Source organism: Amblyomma americanum, chromosome 4 (assembly GCF_052857255.1).
Source record: "Amblyomma americanum isolate KBUSLIRL-KWMA chromosome 4, ASM5285725v1, whole genome shotgun sequence".
Classification (NCBI taxonomy): domain Eukaryota; kingdom Metazoa; phylum Arthropoda; class Arachnida; order Ixodida; family Ixodidae; genus Amblyomma; species Amblyomma americanum.
Window position 1 is genome coordinate 82114449 of NC_135500.1, and position 21319 is coordinate 82135767.

At 44.0% G+C, this 21319-nt stretch overlaps 1 protein-coding gene across 7 annotated transcripts in view; it reads right to left on the bottom strand.

Annotated features, from left to right (window-relative positions):
* LOC144128082 (uncharacterized) overlaps positions 1-21319 on the bottom strand; it is a 180823-nt gene that overhangs the window by 49848 nt on the left and 109656 nt on the right. For all 7 annotated transcript variants that reach the window (XM_077661152.1, XM_077661150.1, XM_077661149.1 and 4 more), the window contains 8 exons: positions 19439-19525; positions 18538-18744; positions 16863-16912; positions 15753-15906; positions 13267-13443; positions 10781-10930; positions 6291-6457; positions 2739-2816 (listed from right to left, as the gene is read on the bottom strand). In XM_077661152.1, coding sequence (XP_077517278.1) covers positions 2739-2816; positions 6291-6457; positions 10781-10930; positions 13267-13443; positions 15753-15906; positions 16863-16912; positions 18538-18744; positions 19439-19525 — 1070 coding nt within the window. The remainder of the gene's footprint in view (positions 1-2738; positions 2817-6290; positions 6458-10780; positions 10931-13266; positions 13444-15752; positions 15907-16862; positions 16913-18537; positions 18745-19438; positions 19526-21319) is intronic.

Below are 21319 nucleotides of genomic sequence, written 5' to 3' on the forward strand. Positions count from 1 at the left end.
GATACGTATGACACTCACAAGCAAAAGATGGTGGTACACATTCGTAAGTGACCGTAAACGTGTGAAATGGGCCGTTGCATTTCATCAGTGAAATTGACTGATATGAATAGGTGAAGTAAAGGAGTTGACCGCAGTGGCATGTCCAAGATCAATCCACTGCATCATATGCCACTGCAATGAACACCTTTAGCACTCACGAGCTGCACATCAGAGTGTAAGTCAAAGTGACAGAAAGAAGAACAAACAATGCTTGAAGGGTTGAATGCATGAAAAATTCCGTTCAATCAACTTCCTGTTCTCCCTCCTTGCTCATCTCACAGATTTTTAAATGGCAATTTTGGCTGAATGAAAAGCACCTCGGAGTCTTGCCTAAAAGATAACACATACCCAGAGGAAGTGGAAAATTATTTGCACGCTGCTGATACTTGCTGTGCAAAAAAAAAAAAAAAGAATTGAGAAATATTTATCTCGCGCAAGTGGATTCGAAAAGCAATCTTTCACAATAACAAAATAATGCTAATCCACAGTACCATTAGTCAGCACTTTTAATAGTGCTCTTACTCGTTGTTATTAAAAAAAGACCCTGCGCTTTAAAAAAAAAGTTTTACTAATGAATTCTGAAATCTTCAGAAGACAGTATTTTTGCATGCTGATTCCAATTATTTAATGTTTTGGAGAGAGCTTTTACGAAAGTCCGTAGCAGGAAACTTGCTGAAATGTGTGCCATTGGTTTGTCTTGACATCAACGAGTGCAATAAGGGTAAAATTATCATCCTGCCTGACATACAAATTGAGCTGTGGGGTTTTTAAGTTGCCATGCCAGAAATAGGGATACAAACTTTTCTTCCCATTTCTGAAGCCGCAACTTCAAAACCCCATAACTCAACTTCTATGACAAGATGGATGACAAATTTTACACTTATTGCACTTCTTGATTTTAAAGCAAACCAGTGGTACACATTTAAGCAAATTCCCTGCGGCGAAGTTTCTTAAAAGCTCTCTCCAAAAGAGTAGCATAACATATTGCATAAGTGCACAAGGACTTCTTTCACAAGAAATTAAATGACATATTTAGAATCTGCACACAAAAATACATGTTCCCTGAAGATTGCAAAATTGTGACTTCATTAATAAAAAAATTTTTTTCAAAGCCAGGGTCCTCCTTTAAATTTCTCCGGTTGACCATCACATGGCACCCCTAGACTAACCCAACAAAGAAAACGCAGACTATACAAAATGCAAGAAAGCAAATCAGGAACTACAATAATTGAAAAGGCAACCCCCTTTTGTTTTAAGCGAGATCACAGAGTGTAAGAACATGAAGGTATATGAAAAGTTTAAGAATGAATGCGGCTTTCAGTAAAAACTCTCTTATTTCTTGATAAATTTAATTGAAATTTTTTCACCATATTAGAAGTAATTTCACGACTGCTTTCACAAAATTTCACTGTTATATCTCCAGAAAATTGTTCTATATAACATATTTTTCCTCTGAATCTGGTGAAAGGGCTACAGAGGTAACAAAATGTGGCATAAAGCTGGTTCAACATTCAACGAGTTCCTACTGGCATGCTACAGGTAAAGAGGTTCTTAATATTCTTTCTTTTTTGCAAAGTACAAATTTTGATGTTGAATTTTTGCGATGCAGTGTCCGCTGACATATCTAAGTGAGAAAAAAATTTCATACAAGAAATATAAAATTCAAAAACTTGAAAAACAAGGAATGTCTTGACCTTCAGTATGGTCCCAGAAGTGCAACAAAACAAACGGAGTCAGAATAGAAAAAAGTATGGTCCCAGAAGTGCAACAAAACAAACGGAGTCAGAATAGAAAAAAGTATGGTCCCAGAAGTGCAACAAAACAAACGGAGTCAGAATAGAAAAAAGTATGGTCCCAGAAGTGCAACAAAACAAACGGAGTCAGAATAGAAAAAACAGTCGCGAGAAAATCTGCTATGCAAGGCGAGTATCTAGGCACAAAACCGTAACGAAGAAAAATGCCCATTGTTTGAGTGTTTCCTCACAATGCAGAGCAGCCGCGGTTCACCAAACAATTTTTTTAGACAATTTCCTGGTTAATTTCAGCAATAAAACTTTTGGGGGAGCACAAAAAAAAACAAAAAAAAAAAACGAGGCATACATACAGATACAGCAATTCTAAAAAAATAAATAAATTTTTTGGTATTTTTTTTTGGAAAGGGGGGGGGGGGGGTTTCAAAGCTATGTCCTCCTTTCACCAATTAGATGGTGACAGATAAGCAGTGTGTGCAGAAACAACTGAGCATATTTTACTAGATTGTGGCAGCACACATCCAGATGTTGATGCAGGCACAGTTGCCATCCCCAAGGTTCTAGGGTTTAGGGATGACAAAGGTAACATGGATTAATCTGTGGAAGACATTAGTAAAAAGCAATGTGAAGATCGGTGGCTTAAAGGCAGGGCAGCGAAGTAAAGATACAAGTTCAGCATTAAAAAGTGGCCAAGCATAAAAGTCACTAGAATTAGTAAAAAAAAAAAAAAAGGCGAATTTCTAAATAATGCAGGGAAGTCTGAAAGATAGGTTAGAGAAATATATTTTAAAAAATATTGAGCACGGTGGTACCTGCCACCGCAGTGTTCCGAAGGCGACACTCCAAAGATCCAATATCCATTGATCCTGAGGGACCATACCACTGACAGAACAGAATCACGCCACATGCACAATGAAAGAACCACCCTCATTCTCGCCAGTCACTTACGTAGCGTCCGCAAGCTTCCAGTCCTGAGGCATCAGCTCTGGGTAGAGGACCTTGTCCCAACACTGGGTGGTGCTCTGCCTGCGTCCAAGCAAAGTGGCCCCAGTGAGCAGAGACACCACAAGCACTGAACAAAGGATTTAATGACTGTTTTAAAAACCTGGGCGGATTTCACAGAATGTGATAAAGGCATTAAGCAAAGCTTTCCAATGAGCTAGCCTGCCATTTTCACTTGTTTCCTGCATCACTGGCACATTAATAACATAAAAATAAGAATAAATCTGTCAATTTATCGTGCTCAGGAATAATGAAAAATTATTAAAAATAATATTCAGAATTTTCAGGTACCACATACTGTACTGCGCTGATTAAATAGTTTTCTTGATGTTTAACAGGTGGAAACCTGCAAACGAAAAAAATCTAGGCAATATAACTAAAAGGAAAAAAAAAAAAGCTTGAAATCTGGTAGTCATAAGGGTGACCCATGGAGGAAGCATTTGGTATTTCTTTTCCTTTCGAGCCACCTTTGTTTCAGAGTTGAACGTGGCTTGCAAAAGCGACCAGCAAGCAAAGCATGTATAAAACGAATCACGAATACAAACCTGATATTAGCAAAATTTGGTGTCAACTAAATGTCTATGTGGGTATGCAAGATTGCAACTTGTGGGGATTGTGCTGGTAAGCGACAGCAGCCCTCGACCGCTGCGTGCGGGGAGGGGATGCCGGTTCTACGCACGTGACATATAGCAGCTTCTCAAGGCCAGCACCAGGAGCAATGTGACGGAGCCGCGCAGCAAAAATGCAACCACGCTGTAGCATGCCTGATATCTCGTTTGTATCGCCTTTATTTATGGTGTTTTCGTTAGCCTCCTCGTTTCTGCCCCATAGGTGAGTACCGGTAAGATACAGCTGTTGTATATTTTTCTCTCCAGGGATATTGGTAAACTGCCATTCATGATCTGAGAGAACCTACCATATGCACTCCACCCCATTCTTATTCTTCTAGTTATTTCCCTCTCATAATCCGGATGAGTGGTCACTACTTGCCCTAAGTATTACTTTACCACTTCTAGCATCTTGCTAAAATCTGTGACCTGCTGTTGCCTTGCAAGACTGTTGAACATTACATTGGTTTCCTACATGTTAATTTTTAGACCAACACAGCTGACATGTACTGACAGCAGGTAAAAGGGCAGCAGTGGATGTGCATTGATCATGCTTTGCACTTCAACTCCTGAGTGACTTAACAAGGTCATCAGCGAATCGCAAACTACTTAGGTATTCTCCATTAACTCTTATTCCCAACTCTTCCCAATCCAGGCCTCGGAACACCTCCCGTAAACAGGCGGTAAATAGCGTTGGTGAGATCGTGTCTCCCTGCCTGACACCCTTCCTTATTAGAATTTTATTGCTTACTTTATGGAGGACTACGGTAGCTGTGCAGTCATTACAGATATCTTCCAGCATCTTCACAAAAGACACTTCTACACCCTGACTCTGCATGCTTGCATGACTGCTGAGGTTTTTACTGAGTCAAGTGCTTTCCTGTAATCAATGAAGGCTATATAAAAGGGTTGGTTATATTCTGCGCATTTCTCTATCATATGATGATAGTATGAAAATGATCTATTGTCGAGTATCCTTACGAAGCCTGATCATTTGGCTGATGGAAGACTAAGGTTGCCCTGGTTCTATTAGCGGTTATCTTAGTAAACATCTTGTAGGCTATGGACAGCAAGCTGATCGGTCTAATTTTTCAAGTCCTTGCAGACTCCTTTTCTGGTATGCTCGAGGTCATAAGGCATTGCGTATACAGGGTGGCTAGTTTTTCTAGCACGATGTTCCCTCCATCCTTCAACAGATCTGCTGTTACCTGATCCTCACCAGCTGTTTTTCCCCTTTGCATTGCTCCTAAGGCTTTCTTTACTTCCTCTTTCATTACTGGTGGGATGCCCCGTTGCTGTGTGCTACTGCCCCTCTCATTAACGTCCTTATTGCATTCACTACTGTATAGATTTGTGCAGAACTCTTGGGCTGCTTTAACTATCTTATTCATACTGCTAATGACGTTGTCCTGTTTGTCTCTTAGCGCATACATCTGGTTTTTACCTATGCCTAGTCTTCTCTTCACTGCTTTTAGGCTACCTCCGCTCTCTATATCATGCTCAATTCTCTCCTTGTTAAACTTCCTTATGTCGGCTACCTTGTGCTTATTAACTCTGATAGCTCTGTTAGTTCTATTCTGCTCGTAGAGCTAGACGCTTTCATGCTTTGGCATTTCTTAATCAGACCTTTCGTCTCCTGAGGTAGCTTGCCGGTATTCGGCCGAACCATCTTACCGCTTACTTCTACTACGCACTCCGTAATGATAGCTGTCAGATTATCGCTCATTGTTTGAACATTAGGATCATCTTCCTCAGTTAAAGCCAAATATCTGTCTGCAGCAGATCCTGAATTCCTCTACTTTCCCTCTTACCGCTAACTCGTTATTGGACTTCCACTTCAGTAGTTTCTTTCGTTCCCTCTTCAAGTCTAAGTTGGTTCGTGACTTTATCATTCTTTGGTCACTACAACGCACGTTTCTGAGGACGTCCACATCCTGCACAATACCAGGGTGAGCGCATCTCGTTTCTTGAAGAAGGTATTCATAATCCCTAAATCATTTCTCTCTGTAAACTCTGCTAATAAGTCCACCCTGCTAATCCTCGAGCCTATGCCATAGTCGCCTACTGTCTGGTCTCTGGCTTGCTTCTTGCCTACCTTCGCATTGAAATCGCACATTAGCACATGTACTGTGATTTTACTTTGTTCATTGCCGATTCCACGTCTTCACTGAAGCTTTCAACAATGTGGTCATCGTGGCTGGATGTAGGCGTGTAGGCCTGCACCACCTTCTACATGTGCGTCCTATTAAGCCTGATTACGATAGCCGCCATCCTCTCGTTAAAACTATAGAACTCCTCTATGTTGCCAGCTATATCCTGATTGATGAGGAGTCCCACACCTAGTTCTCGTCTGTCTGCTAAACCGAGATAGCACAGTACATGCCTGCCCATTGGTACATATGCAGTACTCATCTGCCTACATATGCAGTTCTCATATGCCTCATCTGTCCTCCTAGCCTGAGTAAGCCCTATGACATCCCATTTAATACCCACTAGTTCCTCGAATAGCAATGCTAGGCTATCCTCACTGGATAAGGTTCTAGCGTTCAACGGCACCAAGTTCAGTTTCCAACGGCGGCATGTCTGGCCTCGACATCGTCAGTCTTGGGCTTTCTGAGCCACCATGCACAGCACATGAACTGCAGTGCTAAGCGCTGATTTGTAACCTGTGCGCAAATTTCCAGAGTGTTTTAACTGCTGCTGCATGTGTATGGCTGTCAGGTGTACTGTCTTGTTAAATTAGTGCTCAGTGAAGTAGAGGAAGAGGAGTGCTGTAACAAAAAGGTTAAAGGCCACTCACTAAAAGCAAAAGGCAAAACTCGTAATCATACTCTTTAAAGGCACCCAACTCCAAATTTTCTTCATGACTGAGGATTGAGAAGGTGCTCACAGATGGTGCATGCGCCGGTGCAACCAAAGCAGCAGGGTGTTCGCCCCACCAAATGGCAAGAGAGGCAGCCGCATAGATGCCAGCAATGAAGACTGAAACAGCCGTCGTCGTCTGCCGTCGTCGAATGGGATGCAGACGCTCTCCACTGGATCTGCTTCGGGACGTTCCTGACAGGGAAGAAAAGGTCCTCAGGCTTACCTTTCCCTTCAAACCTTGTTCAAGCAGCAAGACGCCCCGCCCCCACTTCCCATCTAGAGGCTGCATTGCATTGACTTGCCAGCAGGAATTAGGTGAAAAATATATACTGCATGCACTGCTTCTGTCTTTGTGCCCAAAGTAGCTTCAACGAAGAATCGTAGGATTCAATGCCAGCACCTAGCCTACTACAGTAGAATCTCGGTGATACGAATCTCACAGGGTTGCACAAAAATTCGTATCATCCAAAATTTTGTATCATTGAAACGAACAAAATGCATATGCAGAAGCATGAAAAATACATTCACACAGATCATTTTACAGCTGACAGGTTTTATTCACGGCCGTACAGCCACAGCTCACTACTTGCGGTGCGTACAGCGCGATTGGCGATCGCGACATCAACAATGTGCCCGCACTTTGCCGACGTCGCGATCACTAATTGCACGGTATGCATCAATCGTGAGCAGTGAGCGGCGGTGCGCACCACATGATTAGCGATCGCGACATCGGTGATACGGGCAGCACTTAGTGTTCGAGGGCGTGGTCGTGGCTCGCGCATTCTTATCATCCAAAGCGGCGCGGAAGAGAGTTGGAACGTACGAAATTTCGCACAATGTATGTAATGCACTTCGGCTGGGGAATTTTACAAATTCGTATAATCACGAAATTCATATCAACCTTGTTCATATCACCGAGATTTTACTGTAAATGCATGAGCACTAGGAGCACAATTTGAGTGGCAATCGGAAATGTGTGCATAAAAACTTGAAAAAGTATGTACTTTTTAATTATCCTTAATTACCATGCCAATGTGAGCCCCGTATTTATTGTGCACTGGTTTTATTACTTGAATGCTTTTATATAGTATTGTGTTCTCTTTTTCACAGTGTTTCTAAATGTGTTTGTAAAATTTGACATGGTTAACCAAATTTTTGTTGTGTTTATTAATTCCCACTACACCTGGTTTCCTTTTATGTAGTAGTTATCTGCCATATTTTTATCTGCTTCATATATACAATTAATAAAAGGAGGTCCCCTAACAATTTGTGCTTTGCGACCTCTTTCTGTACTAATTAATTTATCTACCCCACACCTGTACTTCTTTTTCAATAAAACCTTCAAACCTTCAAAATGCATGTGCACAAATGCATGTGCACACAAGTACGCCAGCAGTCAAAAGCTTATGAAACACAGCATATTAGTTTTAAAAAAATTGACTGGATTGCCGTCTTTGCACTAAGGTTGGAATAAACAGTGCAGCCTAACTGCGAACATAACAATTACACAGTACACTCTTAAAATTCAAGCAGTGCACCCGGAATGTGGAGAAACTAAAGTTCAAAGTTGCCAAATTTGCTTTTCAAACTTTTGGGGGTGGTTGTATGTATACACGGACACACAAATTTACACCCGCAGTCTGATGTTTACGGAGCATAATATGAGAGAAAAAATGCACATAATTTCACTGCTGTCTTTATACATATGGCCTGGAGTAAATACATGCAGTGTGATCCCCGGTGCACCATCAAACAGGTGGGGACCACATTGTGTGGACCACACCGTGTGATGTGGCTCATGGTGTTGCAGCTGTGGCCCGTGGGGAAAGTAAGCGGGACGATCGGGGTTGGAACACTCAAGCTCTTGTGTTTCAAATGTTGCACATCATGACATGAAAATACCTCAACAACTGCTGCTGAGTGCTGTGTTACACAGTGGTAACTGTCCTGTGAGTTTTTTAATGATTCAGACAATGTTTGCGCTTCTTGCCAATTTACAGTAGAATCTCAATTATGTACGACATGATGAACCATTCATCGTATAATCTGAAACCTCACACAATGGATGCAGTCATGTAATACAAACGGATCCACTAATCTGACTGGCAAAATGAACTATATATATATTTTTTCAGCCACACATAAAAATGACCCTGCTTTCATTCTGCAAGAACTCGGTGTTGAGAGTGTGCTGGGAAATGGCATAAGAATTTGTAAAGAAATTTTTTCACTCATATTAGTTTGCTTTTGTCCTAACAACCAAACAGTGGCTAGGGTACTAAAAGACAACTTCAGGTCACGTAAGGCGTGCAAAAAACTTAAGGGGGGACGTGGCATTCGGGATCAACTTTCCTATTTCTTCATGGATTCTGATAAAAATTGGCAGGGTTACTGGTAATGTTTCTGTGATATCACCATAAAAATTTCAAACTGATATCTCAACAACTTTTTTATTTAAAAAATTTTCCTCCTTTTCATCTTGTACCAGGCTTGAGCGACTTACAAAATAAGATAGAAGACTTCTTTTAAGTGTGTTGCATTCCAAAATGAGTGGATGAGGTCGTGACATTCTTAGATTTTTTTATTTACAATGTAAAAGTTTTTAGTTTTAATATTTTATGAGCAGACATTACAATGGGCATCTAAACAGTGAACAACTAGTCGAATCAGTAAGTCAGCAAACGGGATGCCGGAAAACCAAGAATGTCACGACCTGAAACATTTCTCAAGGAATGCAGCGAAAATGCCATATCAAAATAGCCCCAGCGGTCGCGAAGAAACCTGCGGAACACTCAGAGCAAATGACAAAAAAAAAAAAAAAAACAGTTTTGAGAAAATGGCTCCCGAAGTTGCACCTTGTATTTCACTCATCAAAAGGCACCGGGGTTGTAGTCTTTTGTGTCCTTTTTAACACTGGGCTTCTTGGATGCCTTGCCTTGAGATTGAAGTGCTTTCGCTGCCTTTCTTTTCTGCAAGGCGTCCTTTTCCGCTGCTCTGCGAAGAGCATGTTGGCCAGTTTGCAGCCCAAGTGTCGAACAGTACTCTGTGTAAGCACGGCAGGTCACTGCATTGAACTTGCAAACCGCTTCGTTGAGAGCTGTCTCTGTAGCAGTCAAAGATGCGTTTTTATCTTTTGGCAGCAGCGACCAAATTACTGAATGAAGGCTTTCAGCCGCATTCTGGGTTTTTTTCCCCAGACAACGGCTGAGGAGCTGGACATCCGATAGCCGCCTTCATCACTTGATGTTTCCGACACAAAACGTGGCTCCAGGTGCGCCTGAATGGTGCGCCCGGTGCACGTGGACGGCGTGGCGTCGTCGCGTGAAGTGCCAAGAGAACCCGCGACACGCGCGGTGCCTTCATCGCTTGATGCTTCCGGCGATGCAGAGCGCGAAGTAGAAAGTTCAGAAGAGTCCCCTGTGCTCGCACACGATGTTTCGTCCGCGTGTGAAGTGCTTGGCAGCGGCTCTGGAGCGGCGCCACCAACAGTCGTAGCCGCGCACGAAGTACTCGCCTGCGAGCCCGTAACTTCGTCAGTGCGCTGCACATCAGAAGTAATTGAAGCAGACGACTTCTTCTTCTTCACCATCGGCGATTTTCGCTTACGGGTGCCATAGGCACGCGCCGTCTTGTACTTCAGAGGTCGCCGACCCATGACCGCCAGTGAAAGCCGCTTCCGAAACTATGCTCCGCGCGTACTGACGAACATGGCGGCCGCGTAATCCGTATTCGAAACTAAGCTCTGCGCAAGAGACAGTCACGGCGAGCCAAGGTTCTCTGCTCAAATGACTAAACCCCATCGTACACGACGAGCAGCGGAGCCGCAGAGTCGAGAGGCACGCGTAGCAGACGACGCACCCGCCAAGGAGACCAATTGCGCAGTGCGCTGCTGTCACGTGACGTGCGGAGCCAATCGGAAATCACCGCGCGACCGTGAAACTTTTGCTTTTTATGCCTTTGTTTCCGCTCTGAGGAGACCGCTGAAGCGGGAAATTTGAAGTCGGAGGAACGTGCTTTCCATAGAGACCAAGATGGCCGCGCTACGTTGGGCGGTTGCCGAGAGATCAGGGCTTGAAAAGCGGCGTTTTTTCGCTACTTGGAAGAAATTTTCCGCCACCCTTGATTATCAAAACAATGATTTGGCGCACTTCTTGATGGTTTTCGACGATGAAAATTTGTAATCACACAAAATATGACTTGTAAAAGCAGAAAATAAATATTTCAAAAAATCGCTTTTTTGACCATTTTCTGCGAGTTGAAAGCCGCGTCCCCCCTTAATATAACTGCTGCTTCATGGTTCACACCAGCCTGTCCTAAGAGCAGGGATGAAAGCAAATGAACACACAGCTGTAACATCACTGTTCTTTCATGCCTCATGCGTGGTCTGGCCATAAGAGCTGATGGTGTAATAAAACCAAGTGATAAAAAACAGTTGACATTATGCACCAAGGCAATGCCCAAAGTACCAGTGCTATTGGTGCATGAATGCAGAGAGCAGTGGAGCTTTTTACTCACTGGATAGCAGAGGCGCAGGTGCTTCAGCATTGTCTTGGCACGGGCAAAGGTAGCTGTGGAACAGTTGAGGCAGCGGTACAGCTGTTTCTTGCCACAGCGCCTATAGTGGTAGTGCAGGCCCATGACTGTCTGAAACCTTTTTGCGCAATCCTGCACACAAGGATAGACGCCATCACACCAAGCCAAGATGCTGAGCTGAAGTGTGCTGGTCCACACCACAGGTATGCAAACAGAGGTGTTTCCCATGAGATCAGGGGTGAGCAATTACTCTAAATTTTGCAAACAGCAAATAAAATATCCTTATTTGGGAACAAATCAAATAATGCAAGTTCAAAATTACTCGAAACGTTTCGAATATGTTCTCAATTTTTCTAGCAGTTTACAAATATCTGACCTGAAGACATGCTGCAGTGTTCTTCAATGCCTGTCATAAAAACAGGTCCCATTCCATGACCACAAAGCATGCTGCCACAATTGTTCTGCATGGGACGAAGGGTTCAGCGCCATGATGCAGTTCTATCATGTGACAGCGTTCACAATGATCAAGCATGGCCTCCAAGATTGGGTGACGTAGCAGGCATTACCCAGGCTTAGCAAACATTGCCACGATTTCCAACCTTGCAGCCCTCTCACTTACGCATATGTGGCACTAATTTGCCCGCTGTCATCATGAGTAGCAAAAGTCAATTTCCCTACTCTAGAGTGACTTCATGTTGTGTCCGCTCTTGTGAAGGACACAAGTATCAGTATTGAGTCTTTTGAAATTAAGCTATAGATACAACTCCACAGGTTACTGAGTCACATCGCAACTTGCCGTGAGTGTTCCACTCTTTTCGCTTGCATGCCACAAATGGCTAATACTACTTGTATGATTCACATTGGATTCAATTTTTAGCTACATTGTTTATACACAATTCAGCAGTAAAACAACTACACTATTTGTATTACACTTGGTGCTGAAAAAGTATTACTCGCACACCTATACAAGGGATGAATAGTCTAGTTGCAGATGCCCCCCAAGTCAACCTTTTACCCTCCCATTCTAAAGGCCACGCATGCCATTACTCACGGGACCAAATGCTCGCAGCATAAATGGCCAGAAGGAGCTCTGAAAAGAGTGGTCATAGAGTTGCGGTATGCCTGTGATATTACAGGATGCTGCTTCACGAATATCCTCCAGCAAACATTTTCTTGATGCGCTTTGTAGAAGCTGAGTTATCTGTAGTGAAAATTTGAGTATCAGTGACTTTGAGCCTTTCCCTCTCCTCTTGTCACTTTTTGCACGCTGAAAGGCCGGCGCTCCTCCATCGGCACTATTGCTGGAGGCGGAGCTTCGTGACCTGGCCGAGCTATGCCGCTTATTGGCCTTGGCCATGGTAGCTGCCTGATGTCTGAAAGAATCTAACCAATAGCCATCTCTAAACTGGTTTATGCAGGAGCAGTCCAATGGAGGAGGGTGCGAGCTACAAAAAGTCGCCAGAAAGGGTTCGCCAGCTTTCGCGCTTGATCGTGGTTTCTCTGCTGCGTATAGAAGTGTATTATTTGGCTCAGGTGTTCACGACAACACAATGCAGTGATTGAGCAAGTTGATGTGCTCCTCTCGAAAGGTGTTTCGGAGCCCCTTTAAGGGGATGTCAGAGTCACCGCAGCACCGTAGTAACATACACTTCTGTCACAAGGCAGGCTTGCCTAAAGGCGAGGAAGGGTGTGTCAATCATGAAATAAGCAGGAACTGCAGTTGCATTGTTTGCAAAATGCATGTCTTGAGCCACTGGCAAGAACAACTTTCTGGACTACTGCAAATTTCTGGCCTAGTTGGGTGGGCACTCAGCCGTCAAAAACCAGCCATCCATTGGTGTAGACAAGGTAGAAGGGTAAAAACAGCGCTGGGCCGTTTTTTGTCAACCATCCATTCACAAACCCGCTAGGTGGCGCCGCATTCACACACCTTGGGGAGCATGCACAGGCCAGCTGGGCCAAGAAGCTCAAAGACTGTGAAAGAAGCTTTTTAGGCAGCCAGGAATATCAGCTAGAAGCCCTACCAGAAAGGAGACTGTACAAGGTCTTCCCATGGACAGGCATGTTACGAGCAGCACAGTTTGGTCAGTTGTCAGGAGCAGCGAGTGCCAGTGCAAATGATGGGTTCAAGGAGCCACTTCCCCCATAGTACATGCTGTGCCATGCACAAGTTAAAATGAAAACAGCCATCACCTCCCTCCTCCATACTCTGTTCTGCATCCAGACTTCCTTCTTTCCATCTTGAATCATATTTAGCAGAACTTCTGACAATGAAAACAAGCATTTCTCACCCCTTGGTGTACCATGAATTATTGAAAGTATTGTATACAGAGATTTTACCGCAACGAATGTAGCACAGGTGAGATTAGCAACAGGTAATGGACACAGCATTGCGGTGAAGTGGGAATGAAATGCTGGAAAACCTGTCAAACCACTGTGGCGTGCTCTGAGAGAAAAGATGGGCGTACCTCTTTGGGGCACTGAATGGTGCGGTTTTCGGCAAGAGCTTTTGTCCAGCTTGCCACGAGCTCAGGTTCTACAGTGGCCCCATCCAGAGGAGGCGGTTCCTCGTACTTGCCGTGCCATGCCTTGCGCAGGATAGCAGGTGCGCGCCGCATTGGGTCGCGTGGCTCTGTCTCTGGTACCTGTTGGCAAAGCCACACTTACGGTCACCATGCATTATACCAGATACCAGCCAAGTGTGTAGCACAGGCAATGCAGCAATAATTGTTTTTTCCATACACCTGCATGCCACAAAATTTTGTCCCCAACTGCACAACATGTTTCGTTGGTGTACTGAAGTAACATTTGCTAAACTTCATTCACTTTATTTTCTTGAATTACACATGACCTCTGCCCCCCACTTGATGATATAATATATTTTTATGGTGCAAGGGCATCTCATGTCCATAACATATACAATTAAACCTAGATTTAACAGGCCACCCCCACTGAAGCGTGTGCATTTGTGAACCACATGTAACGAAGGTGTTGGGGCAGTTGACCTTGATATAACGAATTCGCTACGCCAAGTATTTGTTCGTAATTACTGTTACTTGAAATTTAGGTGATGATGACAAAACATGAACTGGCATGGGAAGAATGTCTACGATCATAGCAAGCGAACGCAGTTGACACGACATGCCCTGCTCTAGCGTACCCGGCACCCCTCCGTGGCAAACGCAGCAGACTCCACCGCCTTCACTTCTGCAGTGTCAGAGCAAGTGGCACTACAACAGCTACATTCAAGAGCAACCCAAGACAGTAAGATGTGGCAAAGAACTCATGGGATGTGCCGTGTGCACCCATCATTGTGATTCGGTTGCTTGCATTGTGATTTCAGCACTGTCAGTGGAGAGTGCTGGTGGCACGAAGACATGAGCCGAAGACACAAGCCCATTTCCTGGGGCAATGCCAACCGGGTAGACCCGACAGGGGGGCACGCGGAAAGAGGCAGCTGCTTCCGAATACACCACTCCCCCAACCCCCTCTAGTAGGAGATGATGGCAGCTGCTGCCACAGCCACGTTATCAACGCAATTGTGAATTGTTTCTCAGTTTTTATCAATTTGAGTAATAAGGGTTTATTGTGAAGATTTGCTAGGCAATTTTGTCAGCATTTATTTTCATTTCTGCTCTGCATTCTCCTTTCGAGTACTCACATGAAAAATGAAAACTGCATGTAACGAAAACCTGGATGTAGCAAAAAATTCCATACTTTTCTCAGTTTCGTTATATTCAAGTTTAACTGCACTGTGGCACAAAATTTATAAGGGTGTAATAAAACCAGCGATGCCTGTAAAGGGCCTAAAAGCTGTGTTCTGTCAGCTTTTCATTGGCTGTAGAAGCACCAATAGCAGCTCACTTCCACTTTCTGGGCATCCGTCGTGCTTTGTGATGTGTACATTAGGCAGAATTTCAGGTGTACTGAACACCCTCTCATGGCACTACTGATGGTACGAATGCATGAGTCGTGGCCGCACCCTCGAGCACTAAAGGTGCCTTCACAACTGCGAATCACAGGCATCGCACGACTGGTATTGGCAAATTTGTTACGCTCCTTCCTGCTTTCCTAGCGATTCCAGATCGCAAGCAATTGCTAGTGCTGCATTTGCCAGTCGTGCAGTATGCAGTGCAAGTTAGTGATTGCCAACACTGCAAGTAAGCAGTGACGCATGGCTTGTACATCACTGACGTCGCAACTGCCAGTCATGCGATACGTGTCGCAAGCACAACCATAAATAAATACCGTAAGCCATAAACAGATGTTTGTACTTTCACTTCCTGTGATTCCATTAAAGGATTTAGCTTGTTTTTATGATTTGAATTTCGGATGATACAAGTGTTTCCATGACACCCCGAGTTTTGTATCATCGAGAGTCTACTGTACACGTCACTGCACAGGATGAACAGTCAATAAGAATGTTCTGCTACGAATCTGAGAACCAATAGAAATCACGCCTGACCGCAAAGCAATTCTCTGTTTGATGCGCCACATAAAGGTTTCGCTATGAACATTGTGAGTTGCACTGGAGTGAACTCTGGCTGCACTCTCTCTTTGGACAGAATTATGGACTGCTAAGACAAAAGTTGATGGCTGTGCTCTATGAAGCAGGGAAACAAAGCTGAGAAGTGCTTTTTACTTTCTTCAGAAGGGCGGTTGTACCGGGTGAAGTATTTATTGCACCAGAATACTTCCTGTCCCATTTTTATCGCTTCAAATTTTTTCTGAATATTTCGCCCTGCACAAAGAATGCACCCCCAGGCTCCCAGAGATGCTTGGGGAAAAAACGTGTGATCATCACGCAAGTAATTATGGTACACTACTCTTTTCCCCAACTTGTCCAAGCGCTTTTGTCTGTTCACTGCCCTCTGATTAAGGCTGCAGAAGACTGCTGGGAGCACAGACTCAATCCCACAGCCCACAGAGAAAAAAAGCAAGATGGGCCACAAACCTCAGGCTCTTCGTCTCCAGAGGTGTATTCTTCGCTTCCGTCCTGATCGTCCCCTCCATCAAAAGAAGGAGTGAAGTCAGAGTCCACAGAGCTATCCGCATCTGCTCCCTTGTCTTTGGCTGGTTCACCCATGGTCTGGAAGGAGGCCAGGGCTCTGTATAGAAAAGCATTCAAAATCATCAATGCTGACCACCTTTTACGATGCGGTTCTAAAGAACTTGTTCTAATGCAGCTGCAAAACATCTCGAATACGAAAGGCCCCCACCTCACAATCCTCTGTCGGCAGCATCTTTACACGGTGTTTTGTTTTGGTGGAGTTGTATCAAATACTTTCCTGTAGCAGGTTCTACTATAGTTGACTCTAGTAAAGAGTGCCAACATTTCGTTATTTCTAGGGGTGTGCTAATATTGAAATTTTCTAATACGAGTCGAATATGAATATGAAGAAAAAAATGGCTTCAATATGAAACTGAATATTCAATATCCGCTTACCACGGAAAAATTATTTCAGAAAATGATATACAGGCAAATGCTGTGCCACTAATGTTTTTCAGAATGCTGCATGTTCTTTGTAACTGAAATAATCAAAACCAGACTGACTCAGCACTATATATAAAGAAAACATGATGTGCACAGAAATGTATACTATACTTGATTAGACAGCATAACAGTAACCTGTAATGTGGTCATGTAGAATGAAATCCATAAAATGACACAACTGGCAACTTAAACTAACATGACAGCCAGTAAAATCTCATTAATTCAGAGTCCAAGTGACTGAAAGCAACATCAAAATTACCTGAAGGTCTATTTATAAAATGTCCCACGCCTCCCGAAAAAAAAAAAAAAAAAGCCGAAAATGTGAAAGTGCGGTTAAGCTTTATGAAGAAATTCCATCACAAAAATACTGATAAGCCAGTGTCGAGCATGCAGTTTAGGCGTGCCGGAAGAACAACACGGAAGTAAGTGAGGGGAACGCACATCGGTGTCGGAACAAGACTGCATGATGACAGCCCGAATGCTATCTCATTAATAAAAACTGTTTGGGTGAATGCACTTCTCCGTGTGCCTATCTATGCGAGGAGTGCCAACACTGCAGTAGCAGCTCACCTGAGTGCAGATAAACGTTTGCCCGTTGGACTAGCTTCAGCTTCAGGCTCCTAAATGAAAAAGAGGAAAAACAAGAAAGATTACTATTATTTTTTTCTTTTTTTGCATGGAGTTGCAAGAAAAATAAGGATATGCAGTATAACTTTTTAGGTGAGTTCATTTTCTGTGAGATTTGTGTTGACAGGAAAAACTGTCCTCTCAGAAAAAATGGCAAGACAGACAGCTTCAGAGAGGGCAACCTATGCGGCCACTGTACACAAGGCAGAGAAAACAAAAAGCCAGGGTCTTCTTAACATCGAAGTGAAAGCCGTAGCCATGTAAATGATGATGATGAATTTCTATGGCGCAAGGGAAGCTTTGGCCGAAGAGCACCATGGCACAAGGTAGTTTTCATTGCACAAAGTAGGATCAAAGACCCATTTCCCACGCTTTTCACCCTAAAGAAGCTCAGGGAAAAGCTTGTACCCATTGTATCATTGGTGGATACCCGGCGGCACTGGGGATCGAACCCCGCACCTCTTGCATGAGGGGCGGATGCACAACCACTAGGCTCCCGCTGCAGTTAGTAGCGATCTAAAGGATTGGCGATAACTTATTGTGCACAAAACACAGCACTGCCAAGTGATGGAGATGGCAACTACACTTTGAGCAGAACAGCAGCTTCTTGACCTTGCTGGGCACAACTTATAACCACAGCACCAAGGAACAAACAGATCCATGGCTCTGCTGCGGAAAGGGCAAAGTGTAGTGCTTTACAACAAGCGTTAATATTAAACTAAAACTGAGAAAAGAATACCGCAGCTGACATAGTGCTTGGCTGTTCCAGCTAGCAACACTACACTTTGAATGGTGCAGTCTAATCCCAATGATTCAAACTCAAGTGGGGGGCCAAAAATTTGGTCAATATATGTGAAGTGTGAACTGAAGGAAGCCTGATTGAAACGGGGGCTTTTAACATTGCATCGCATAGATGACCGCATTACAGGCGCATCAGATGCGCTCAGACTTTCCATGCATATGGTCCCACTGACTTGCCCGACTTGCCACAAACGTGACAGTGCAACGCACACAGTAACACTGGGCACCAGGAACCCACCCAGCAATAAGTGGCGTGCACTGACAGCAGGTGATCATGAATGGCAATGCAGCGTCAGCAGCACCACAAAAAACATGTGCCAAAGGCAGTCATGTGATCAACTGCCATGGCTACTGCCACACAACACGACCACTCGCTACTGGGCCCACAGAGTCACTGTGTTTCGCAGGCTGGGTAGGGTGCCTGTGTGGCCTGTTTGAATTAACCACTGCATACGCTCATGAGTTAGAAGAGTTAGAACTACTGGAAGTTTTTGTCATATGGAAATGCACAAGGTTTTTGAGGGCACAGAAATGTTGGCTCACATAAACAAGGAGCTACTAAATATAGGCGAGTTCAAAATTCTACTGTGTTTTGGAGCCCATCGACAACATACAAGTATAACTCTTAAAGATTGGCATTGTTTTAAAAAATCATGTCGCTGCCCAATGCTTAGCCGGCTCACCAGTTAAGCCCGGCTCAGAAAACTGCTCTGAGGGGAATAAAATGTACAGCTCTCGCCGACTGGCACTGTGACCAAAATTGAATTTTTAGTCTCTTGACTGTTGCTTCTGCACACAGCAAATAAGGCTGTCCCACCTGGACAGGCTCCTCGTTGTCCTCCTTGTCGAAGATCCCAACAAATGGCCCACAGCGGCTCAGGTGCACGTAGTACGACTTGTATGCAGCAAATGACACCCCACACTCCGGCTGAAGGCATGTGAAGCGCTTCACCGTCGCGCTGGCTAGCAGCAGTGCCGACCGCATCTCCTTCAGGCTGAGTGGCCGCTCATCATTCACCCGTGCCTGTGCGAAAATTGCCACTTGCTCACATCACCACCAGAGGCACAACCAACAACACTGATAATCAATTTTTAATGAAGTTTTTTACCACTGTCAACTTGAAGAGAAGGCACACATACAAATGCAAAAACACAAGCCCATTCTTCTGGCCACGAAGTACTACCTTTCTAAAACTTCCTTCCCGAGAATCCTAAACCAGTTAATTTATTTCCTTATTTGATATAGCTGTAGCGCCAGAAAGGCATTTATGTAAAGTGGGGTTTACAAAAGTTATACACACAGCTGACAGCTGGAAAAGAAAATATGCAGAAATGAATGCAACAATGAACATGCAGTGCAAAAAGAGCATCTGGGCCAAAGTACATTTCAATAATAAGAAAAAATCTTCTAGGGCTTTGAAAACCACATCCCTCATCAGGCAGCATATTTCAGCACTCCAGTATGAATGAACAACATGAGACAATAGGCCCCCAATGCAATTTGCCCAACTCATGCACACTGACATTTATCGTAACACGTTAGTGTAAGTTGCAAGCCAAGCAAACCGGTGGTATGAGAGTGCCATGTACAATGTGGCAAGTGCCAACAAACTCATTTCTTCTGACAAAGTAAGGTGGTTCCTCCCAAAGAAGTGAGTCTGGTGGTCAAACCTCATCCTTGCCGTCAGCATCTTCAATCGAGGCATGAAGCCACTTACCAGGTTGTAGTGTGCTTCGAGAAGGTGCTTGGTTACTGCATCCTTGCATGTAAACGACTCATGGCAAGCAGAGCACACCAGTGGGGTCTGCAAACAGAATGCACAATGCTGAGCATTAGCCATCAGTACGTAAGTAAGGGGCAGGCCTGACAAAAAACAAATACAGGCACTTGAAGACTGTATTTGATAAGTGCTTTCCACGGAATGCTGCTTTTGCTGGAGCGAGCGAACACTTGAACAAGAGTTGTTTTTGTGCTGAAACACAAGGAATGAGTCACAGTCAAGCGAATGCATTCACTCCTCTGTACCACTGATTCTCTCTATAGAAATTAAACAACATATGGCTGCCGCAAGTCGCCAGACACGGCTACTGATCTGTTTGATTCTTGTGGCAACATTCTCTCACAAAATACAGACACTTTTATAGAGCTAGCTGTAAATACTAAGAGCTCCAGCACAGAAGACAGCCCAGGATTCAAAAAAAAAAAAAACCATAATGCCACTTGTTCAAAACATCCATTTTATGGATCGCTCAGCCATTTATTTCTATTCTTTTGTACCAAATGCTAAGCCGAGTGCTGATGAGCTAGATGGCACACACTCCAAGAAATAAAATGAAAAAGAGGCCTTGTAAATTACTAAAAATGAACAACTTCTAGAAATCATCTAGTAAGCATTCTGTTTACCATTCCAAAGGCAAGTTTATTTAGCACGGTAACAACAGGACACTTCACCCTCATCTAAGCTCTTTGTACAAAGCTGGCTCTATCAGCTCGACTGTCAGTCAGCTGGCCCTGCCTATCAGTCTGAACTGCAGTTGTGGAAAGAAAACCATTGCCTTAGCAGCCCAGACCACCATTCACACAAGGCACTTGCAATGCTGTGCCCTCTCTGCCAGTAAAAGTGGCAGGTAAGTACAGCTTCATTACATTAACAAGCAGCAGCTTCAAGATACAGGAACATAATGCTATTCACATAGCACATTTGCTAAAAAGTAATTTCATCAACAAGGGTTTTCACCACAAAATCAGGAAAAATTTGGCAGTGACAGATTCCAAGAAAGGATTGCAATAAAGGGTGTACACAACCCTTTTGCACCTGCAGTCTTTTTCTAACGCCCAGGTGAAGTTTCTGATCATGCGCCACACTGCTATAGTTGGATACAACTCGAGAACAAAGCGGCACATGCCCCTCGAAGGAGGCTCTCAATCCAATGGTGTGGACAGATTTTCATATGTCATGGTTAAGCTGTTGTCAACCATCTGTAACACTAGTGTGAAATGAAATTAACCCAGTGTTGCAGGGGGTTGATTAACCATAATGTCATGAAAATCAGACACACCATTGGCTGGAGGGTCTCCTTTGGGGGGCATCTGCCACTTCGTTCTTGAGTTGTATCTGACTATAGCCGGTTGCTGGATAAAGGCAAGTGGAATGACAGCACTCTGCACCACTGGTAAGGAGAAGCTTCCACTCTGTAAGTGGGATGTCCACGGTTCAAATGCCAACACCACCAAGTACACCAACTCAGTCATACAAAGAACCTTTGACGACTGGAACCACCCGTCATACCTCCCTAGCTACCATGTCCGATGCAATCAATTTCAAGAAAGCCATCAGTGATCCTATTTCAACCAGTTCTCTTTGTAATATCATGAGAGTGCAGAAAGTTTGGTTTATGAGGGTTTAACGTCCCGAAGCGACCCAGGCTATGAGGGACACCGCAGTGAAGGGCTCCGGAAATTTCGACCACCAGGAGTTTTTTAATGTGCACTGACATCACACAGTACACGGGCCTCTAGAATTTCGCCTCCATCGAGATTCAACATCTGTGGCCGAGTTCGAACCCGCCTCTTTTGGGTCAGCAGCCGAGCGCCATAA